At 51.1% G+C, this 9,455-nt stretch overlaps 1 protein-coding gene across 1 annotated transcript in view; it reads left to right on the top strand.

The window, feature by feature from the left end:
- Positions 1-6,618: 6,618 nt before the first annotated feature.
- Positions 6,619-9,455, top strand: part of SIM1 (SIM bHLH transcription factor 1) — a 50,927-nt gene continuing 48,090 nt past the window's right edge. The window contains exons 1-2 of the mRNA XM_048299763.1: positions 6,619-6,805; positions 7,541-8,222. Coding sequence (XP_048155720.1) covers positions 8,048-8,222 — 175 coding nt within the window. The 5' untranslated portion in view covers positions 6,619-6,805; positions 7,541-8,047. The remainder of the gene's footprint in view (positions 6,806-7,540; positions 8,223-9,455) is intronic.

The raw sequence follows: 9,455 nt of genomic DNA, 5'->3' as shown, positions 1-9,455 counted from the left end.
CTCTAGCTTCAGCTGGATACATCCAGGCACCACACATAAATGAAGTCCCACTATCAGTGAATAATAGTCAGAAACGGGGGTTTAGACAAAACATTTCAACAGTGAGGCAAAACTTAAATAAAAAAATACTAATCACGGGCATATGCAAGACTTGGGAAACATCCTTACACCTCAGCAATGAATTTAGCATAGTCTGAAACAGGTCAAAGCTGGACTCATGCTTACAAGTCTGGTGCTGTTTCCCTATGCCCCCACCCAATGTGAGCAGCTGATTCCACAGTGCTTTACTCAGAGACATCGTCTCCTCCACATTATTTCTGAAGGCATCTATTCACCACATGGAGAATGCAGAAAAGACTAGTGACAGTTTTGCAGAGTGCCCAAATAATTCAGAAATACTCAGTGACGGAGAGGTTGTTCCCAGCTTAGTGTGCAATGCGCATAAAAACAATTAAACTTCCAACCACAAATGAGTATGAGACTAAAACAAGAAAAGATCCTATTAAAACCCATGCAGGGAACACTACCCACCTTGCTTTTCAATAAAGCTATAAGCTTCACAGTGATTAGGATACACACCAAGTGGAACGGGCACCAGCTCCAGAGCTGTCAGGCAGCCTCACACTCTACATCCTTCCTTTTTTGGTCTGATCAAGCCTATTCTTTGAGGCAATACGAGGCTGAAGACAAGAGTTTCAGAGCAACAGAGGGGGTGGTTCCTCTTGCTATTGATTTCATCTGAAACGGGCATGTGTTATTTCAAAGAGAAGTGTGTCCTCAAGGCGGGTTAAGCTGCTCTCCTCCACTGAAACAAAGCAGCGATACAAGTCTATTTGTGACCTGTTAATTATCAGGTTGATAGTAAGAACAGACTGTGGAACGGATCCCACTATTTTAAGCATTATTCTTTGGGGTGCTGAAATTTAAACAGGCTTCTGCTGACAGATTTCCCCCCGACTAATGAAATAACTTCTTTGCTAATCAAAGCCAGGCTTTGGGAAAGGAGGTTTCAGTGATAGCCAGGGTTTGGAGGAAGCCTGACACAGCTCCAGCTCCACCAGCATACACGAACAAGTGCAGGTCTCACACCGTACCAGAGACCTGGGGCAGCCCACCCTCCCGAGGAGGGCTGCCCCTGCCACGAGGCAGCTCCCCTGGCTTGCCCACAGTCGGCCTGTACCTGGGCAAAGCCCCCACAAGGACGCTCCCTTATTGGGACTGGGACAGTGAAATCCAACCTAGCACACCGAAACAGATAAAATAGCGTGAAAAGAACGCTTCTTCGCCATCGCCCCCTGCAAAGCCCGGACCCCCTCTCCTTTAGAGGTGAGGAGAGCAGATTCCACCCCAGGCAGGTGAAACCACAAACTTGAGGGAGAGGGGACAAGCACCGGTGGTCGGCATCGTGCGGGCCCCTCTCTTCGCCTCGCCGGGCTCCCTCACCTGCGAGGGGACGCTGACTGGGGCGGCGGGACAGCGCAGAGGACAGGAAGAGCTGCGGGGAGCGCTGGCGCCACCGGCGCGCTCGTGCCGGGGATGGCGCGGCGCGTGGGGCGCTGCGGGTCCCGCGGCCGCGGGAGGGCAGGGGGAGGAGGACGGGAGGGGGGAGGAGAGGAGGGAGGGAAGGGGACCGAACCGCGGGGAGGCCGCTGCTGAGCTCCCACACAGCCCACAGCCGAACAAAGCCCTCAGCCGCCGGGAAGCCTCCCCCGAAATGCTGGAGGGGCTGGGCGGGGCGGGAGCGCACCGACATCCCGGCCCTGCCCCCCAGGAAGGAGGGCCGCGAGGGAGCGGCGGCGGACCCGGGGCATCCGGCTGGCTCCGTCCCCAGCCGCTGCCGCCATCGGCCCTCGGGCCCCCGCCTACGTCAGGAGGAGGGAGAGGAATAGCGCCGTGGCGACCTGAAGGGGAGAGGGATCTCACGGGGGGCGAGCCCTGCGTGGGGGTGGGCTCCAGGGGCCGCCGGGAGGGTGCGGCAGGCCCCGAGGGGCGCAGCGAGGGCGCCGGGTGCGGGTCTCGGCCCCGCCTCCGGCGGTGGGGCCGGGGGAGTCTGGAGCAGGTGAGGGGGGCCGGTAGCGCCCGGACCGCCGGTACCGTCCGGGAGCAGGAGGGAAACAACTCACACCGGTGCAGCAGAAAGGACTTTCAGAGCTAGGCAGGGTGTCTGTGAAGGCAGAGGGAAGGCAGGAAGCACTTTCCGAAGTTTGTGATTTCATCAAAGTTCCAGTCTCGAGTCGTTCCCGAACCTCTCATCACTGACAAGGGCATTTCAGCTCGGTTCGGGCGTTCAGTGTACCAGGCTGCTTTGGAAAGGCAGAAGATAAGCAAAGATGTCCCTTGGGATAACTGTTACTAGCCATGAAGTAGATTTTTTAGCGTTTCTTTAGTTTATGTTTTCATTCGCTGCTCCGCGTCACAGTAAGATAGCTTGACTTCCGATCATTAGCAAGAGTGTGTTCAATAAGATAAGGGCTAAAAGGTACTGACCTCTGCCTCCCCTGGAAAAATGAATATAAATAATCTCGTTACATTTATGCCAAAAACAATAAATTTGAGTGTGTAGTCAAGAGAAGTGTCTCTCCTCCCTGCAAAGTATCTCTTAACACGGATATATCGCCAAAAATTGTTTGAAGGAGTTGCCTAAAATAACTAACAATCATGCTACTGGTCGCTTACTCAAATTTTGCAATGTTTCTGTAATTATGCTTAAGAAATGCATTCAGAAACGCTTATATCTGAAAACTGGTATCCAAGAGTCTGTTAACTATTTCCTGTGTTAGAGAATCGGCTTTCTCCTTGTCCTGCTGCCCTGAACATTCTAATAACATTAGCAAAAGAGCAGGAATAAAGTACCTAGAGCATGGCTTGAATCTTGAAGGTTAAGATCTAGATCAGTTAAAACATATTAATTACTTCTGAATGGTCTCAAAGAGCATTTGCCGTGTATATTTATGTCAATAAAGCCTTGATGAGGGCATGGATGAAAATTCACATCACACTCCAATTCACCAGGGTACCCAAATGCGTGTGTCTGAAGTTACTGGGTTCTTAAAAAACAGTCTCGGTCTCCAAGCGCCCGCACTCCCTCAGGCACCCCCGGGGCTGGGCGAGTGACCCGCATCTCGGGGACAGGAGATGCATCGGTGGCGGAGCGCTCCCTTCGGCCGTAAGGGTCCGTGCGAGGTCGGATCCCGCCTCCCGCCGGTCCAAAGATGGGGGAGGCTCGGCGTGTGGAAATCTGCCCGTAACTAATACCAGGCCGCTTTTGTTTGGTTTTTTTTTAAGAAATCGGGAGAGCGACCCTCATCCTTAACTCACTAACGAAAGCGGTGTGTAAGTGATGGCTAACGTTCGAAGACATTTTTCTGTCTGAATAAGAAATGGCCACCTTATTGTTTAGGAAGGATTAATAAACCCATCCAAATTCATAAACTAATAAATACATCAGAGTATGTCTGAATGTGCTGGAGAAGAAACTGGATCTGATCTGTCCTATAGGGATATGGTCCAGTAGGGCTTTTCTTTTTTTTTTTTTCCTGCTTTGATTTGCACAGTTTTTTCCCCTCCCCCTCTGCACACACATACACACGCTCACCCACACATGCTGCAATACACGCTCCATATTGTGGCTGCCTACACAAGTTTTCTACTATAGTTGGAAACCTGTCTGTGAAACGCTTTGTTTTCACTCAGCCTTTCTTCAGACACGCCATTTTATTATACGCCTTTTAAAATCAAATTTCACTGCAGTACCTGTCTATTCAATTTTCCAGTATTATCTGTTTTCCAGGAGATTCTCGCTCGAGAATAACTGCGTCTGAACTGAGCACAGCTATCCATCTGCTTCAGGCGGCCGAAGTGCCTCTCTCCCTCCTGGAGAGGCCGTAGCCGCCGTGCGCCCCCGGGGTCCGGCCCCTCGGCCCGCAGGTGTCCGCGCCGCGCCGCCGGTGCGCTCGCTGCCCTCAGCTCCGCTCCCACGGCTTGTACGCCGGGGAGCAGCAGCGCTGCGGGCATCCCGCAGGGGTGCCTTTGCTTCATTTGTTCAGCAGGATCATGCACTCTTCTTTCAGGACAGACGGGCTTCACCAGGGCCGGTGACAGCGGGCTCTCGGCTGATATGAAAACCACGAATTTAGCTACTGCGGACTGCCTTTGCCTGTACACCTGGAACGCGGCAGTGCCAAGTGTGATCTCCGCTCGCAGAAGTCACTTGTTTTTGACTAAGGAAAACAAGGTTAATGTCTCTGAAGCGGCTAAATTCTCCCATCATTCGGGAACTGCCTCTTGAAATCTGCTGGTAAATGTCCCCAGCGTACTGACCCCGCGCTGGTGGTTCTGTGGAGAGGTGACTTTGTCCACGTTTGCTGTAACTAGCAGAGGTGAATAGTTGCCCTTCGGCCGCTGGTCCTTTCGCATCTTGTACTTTATCTGCCGTAGCATTTATACATTCAAAATCTACATGAGGTTCGTCGAGCCCGAGCCCTCGGGCCCCGGCCACGGGGGGAACCGGTGCAGACGCTGACACCCACCCGAGCTGCGGGGAAGAAACTGAGTCCCGGTACACCGGGAAAGAGGATCCTCGGTGAGCTACGGGCTTCACTGGGGCTCTGTGGGCTTGGTAAGGTGGATGCTCATGTTCCCTGGTATAAATTAGCAGAAGTGTATCCTACTCATTTATTTATTTTTCCCAAACCAAGGGCGTTATAGAAGACATTCTCTCTGGCTCTTGTTGACAAATAAGTCGTGAGCTACCTGACAGTGTTAGTCCAGTTGTTGCCCATATGTCTAAATACCCTCCTAGAGACGCCAGTGCCGTTTAGGAAGAGAATTACCTCAAATGAAAACCAGAAGGAAGATTTTTTTTTTTTTCCTTTTCTTCTCCCCCAAACCGACTTTACACCTGAGGGCAGGAACACAGAGGGAAGATTTTTGTAAATTCAGTATGACTTTCCCACAGCAGTGATCGCTTTACAGCATGACGGGGTGAGGAGGGGTGCTTTCTTTTCTCTCTCTCTCTCTCTCTCTTTTTTTTTTTTTTTTATCCATACCTTCACTAAATGCCTTGCGTTCGTGTTTGTTTAACGAGTCGCTTTGGTAAATAAGACAATCAAAAGAACATTTGAGAGTACGTGGATACATTTCTCTGATGCTTGTAGACGCCTGGACACCCAGAGGAGTTGTTGAATGCCTCTCTTTCCGTCTTTCCTTTATTTACCCAAATGAACTCAGGGAAAGCTTTTAACCGAGGAGAGCTTTAAGGTGATAAGCAGCGAACAGACGGTCTGCACTGCAAGCCTGCGTTTCGAGCTGCAGCCGCCCGCGGAGCAAAAGGGATGAGGTGCTTCAAAGGCTAATATTTTTTTTTTGGTTGGCGTTTTCTTCTTCAGAAAATTGAGACCGTTTCTTCTTCCTCGAAATACTCCGACTGTTGCCTGCCGGTGGAATCTCATTTTAAACAGTTATTTTAGTCGAAGTCTCGCACCGATTGGTTTGGCAATTATGTCAGTCTTTTGAGAGTCCGCTATGGTTTTAGGAATGACTCTACAACCCTTCTCCCACCACTCTAGGCTCTCTCTCTCTGCTCTATCTACTCTTTTCAGGAGCCAGCAGTTTTAGGAGCAGCGTCATTTTTTTCGGGTTATTTTCCCCAGGGGACACGCGAGATTAGGAATAGTCCCGCTCCCCGGGAAAAAAAAAGGAGAAACCCCACATCCACTTTGAGGGCACTTTTAAAGCGGCTCTATCTCCTAATGTAGGAGGATTTGGGTTTGGGTTTTTCCCCTCTCCTTTTTTTTTTTTTTTTTTTTTTACCTGTTCGTGAGATTGTTTGAGGGTTTGGGGTTTTTTTCCAGCGTTTTTTAAAATTTTTTAAAAGAAAGATTTTTGAAATCTTTCTCCATCCTTCTCCCCTTCCGCCACGGGACCCGATTCACGCTGTCCCGCATGAGCCCCGGGGAAAACCGTACACGGCGAAAGTTAGGGGTGTCACGGAGGGGGGCAGCAGGGGACGTGACCGCAGCTCATTTCTCCCAAGCGCGACCACTTGCTCGGTTGGGTTTGGGGTGGAGAAATGTGCACGAGTGTGTAAAACTGCGGCGATCCTCACCACCCACAGTCCCGCGGGACCTCGGCCGCCCACCCCTGGTGCCCAGCGGAGAGGCGATGGCCAAAATGTACCCACCTCAACACGCATAAGCCCCCAGCGGGGAGGCGTGGAGGAAGGTGTGTGTGTGTCTGTGTATGCCTGTGGGTGTCTGCGTGTCCCCACTCCTCCCGGCCGCGCCGCCAGGTCAGAGGGCGGACACAGTGGAAAGAGGGGAGACCGGGAGAGGGGTGGGAATGTGTCCGCGTGACGCAACCGCCCCCTCCGCCAGTGGGAGGCCGGGCGCGGGTGGCGGCGGCCAACGGGAAGCGAGGCGGCTCCGTGAGTGGCATTAAGGGAGGGCTCGGCCGGGGGCCGGGAGGTGGGGGTGCAAGGGGGGAGTTGGAGAGAAATGAAGTTGTGCTAAAAGGCTTTTAGCCATCAAGAAGTTATTAGGCATTTCTCAGCCGCAAATTAGGGATTCTTCATTAATATCAACCTCGCCCCCCACCCCACCCTACCCCACCCCACCCCTCGTTATGTGAGACGGAGAGCCTGGGAGCCGATAAAGGGGATGGGGAGGCGGCAATGTCTGTCTGCCCATCGGTGCGAGGAGCAGTGACAGGCGCAAACTTTTCCCCGTGCCATTAATGAGCCAATTAAAGAGTTGGGCTCCTCACCCCGGGAGAGCTCTCTGCAGGCTGCCGGGCTCAGGGATTCAAGGTAGGTAAAAAGAAGATCACAAGCCACCACAAGCTTCCAGCCCCAGCGAAGAACCGCAGTGATGTGCGGGGCTAGCCTGTGGGTCGCTTACCCACAGTGGAAAACGAGGGGGGGGGGAAAGATAATTTGGTTGGAAAAATGTGATGTTTGGGTGGATTCCGGCTCGGGGCAGGGCTGGGCAGAGGATGCCTCCCCTGGCTGGGGTGCAGCTGAGGTAGACACCCCCGACCCCAGCCGAGGAATGAGGACACTAGCCGAGAAGAGAGGAAAATCAAAGGGGAAAAATAAAAAAAGAGAAAAAGGAAAACAAGCAGAAATACTCCGTGATTGGGAATGTATCCCTCACTGCGGGTCTGGCAGCGCGGAGCGTGGGGAGGTCTGGCCGCCGCCGCGGTGCCGGCCCGAGGGAGCGCGAAGGGGACGGCGCAGCCCCGGCAGCACCAAACCCGGTAACGCCGGGAGCCGGGGACTGCTTTCTGCTGCGCTTTCGTTCTGGTCATGCAGTGCACACCTGGGCTGGGAAGTGAGAGGGCTGTGGGAGGAGAGTGCGAGGCAGGCTTCTCCACGGGCGCGCTAGATGCGAAAATACACTTTTTCTTTTTTTTTTTTCTTTCCCCTCTGGTGGGAGAAAATACTACACCCGCCGGAGGCTGGCTGTTGATTATTATTTCTCGCGGCTCCGCTGCGGCGGCGTGTACCGGCTCTCTCACCCCAGGACTGCTGTTGTCTTCACAGAGGGAGGCTCCCGGGAAGTCACCCAGCGCCCTGGAAGGCAGCCCGCGGCCGTGCGTTTCGGCCCTCGGATTGACAACGGATCACGGGAAAAAACGGGATTACTATGACCCTCTTCCGAGGAGTTATGCTGCCCGCCATGAGTAGGAAAAAAGGCCAGAAATACATCGTTTGGTTGCTGTCTGGTGCCTCAATCTTCTAGCTTTTATTTTGTTTTGTTTTTTTAAATGCAGTTGCTTGGAGTGCTGAGCTGCATTGGATAAATGCCTTTCCCACCCAATTGACTCTGCTTTTCAGAGCATATATACTTTTCTTTTTCTTTTTAAAGAACACCTCTACTCTTCGATACTTGTTTGCATTTTACACAACAGAACGGTTTCTCTGAGTAATGGCCGCGCTCAGAATCACCGCCTGATGCTCCGGAGAGACGAATTGCAGATGAGTTTCCCTTCCACCTTTGGATGAATCTCTGGAGTTTAAATTGTAGCAAGGAAGCGGGAAAAAAACACGATGAAAGAAAAGTCCAAAAATGCTGCCCGGACTAGACGGGAGAAAGAAAACAGTGAATTTTATGAACTGGCTAAATTACTACCCCTGCCCTCCGCTATCACCTCTCAGCTGGACAAAGCATCCATAATCAGACTCACCACCAGCTATTTAAAAATGAGAGTGGTTTTTCCAGAAGGTAGGTGGGATGCCTATTTACCTCTATTTCCATTCCTATGCAGGTGTCATTTATCGCTTTTACGTTAAAAAAAAAAAAAAGGTCAATCCTATGGGGTGGTGCGCTCGGAGACAGGGTGCCCTCCGCTGTCACTTTTCTCTGTTGTAGATACTTTCTCTTTCACTCCTATGACAGGTTTGGTTGGAGACTTACGGTGCTTTTGCCAATACTTGAAGGCACTGAGCTCTGCTATGTGTTCTGCTAAAGCAAACCCGGGGCTCCTTTCCCCCCAGTCTCCCAGTCAAATGTACATCCCCCACCAAGCACACCCGTGGCCTAAGAGGGCACGATTCACCCCTATTTATAGTCATTCTGTGAGGGCGAGTTAGTATACGGGTAAATACTTACATAAGTCTATGCAAAGTCCTAAAGCCTTAGTTCAGCTCTCGAGGAAAGGTGCGATGTACAGGTACAGGGCACGCATGCAGGCGTGCTCACTCACACCCAGCCTAAATAAATAAGTCGAGCACACTGAACCACATCACCAGTGTGCTGTGTTTCGTTCTGAGGATCACAAGGGCGATTTGAGGGCGTTAATCGCCCTCGGAAAATTTTAGCAGGAGTTTTGCACCCAGACATATTCAAGCCCCCTGCCCACCCAGTGCTGCAAAACCAGTGTCCCAGCCTAGACATGATTCTCCTCGACAGGCAACAGTAGACTTCATGTTGACTTCCACGGCAGCAACAACAGGCCTGTCCAGTAAAAGAAAACTTAAGCGTTCTGAAGTGTCTTTTGCTTTTAAATAGAATCAGGATTTAAAGGGACTGTCTTTGGGCTTCTAGATCGGCTGCCAAGAAAAACAAACAACACAAAGCTAAGAGAGTCAGAATAAAGTTCTTTCGTGTTCTCACTCTATTGATTTTGCAAGACTTTCAGGAAAAAATTTTGAAAAAATTCACTAACCTTTTATTTAGATCAACTCGATGGAGTTGCAGTCTGTATGAAAGGAAAAGTATCAAGAGCTTTTTTTTTTCCCCTGACCTAATACGAAATTCGCCGCATCTTTTGTTGAAAAGTGAGTGTACACAAGAAACAACGTAATATAGCTTTGTCCCCATGTGCTTTCTGTAGCTGTATCTCGACTCGGTTGGCCTGTGTTTTTTACAAATCAAGAGTGTGTATATGGCCTGGTTTTGTTTTGCTTTAGTTTTGGTGGTTTGAGGAGTTCTTTTTTGTTGTTGTTGTTTTGTTTT

The sequence above is a fragment of the Corvus hawaiiensis genome, chromosome 3 (assembly GCF_020740725.1).
Source record: "Corvus hawaiiensis isolate bCorHaw1 chromosome 3, bCorHaw1.pri.cur, whole genome shotgun sequence".
NCBI classification, from domain to species: domain Eukaryota; kingdom Metazoa; phylum Chordata; class Aves; order Passeriformes; family Corvidae; genus Corvus; species Corvus hawaiiensis.
The sequence above is the reverse complement of the archived record's forward strand: the minus strand, read 5'-3'. Positions and strand labels throughout refer to the sequence as shown.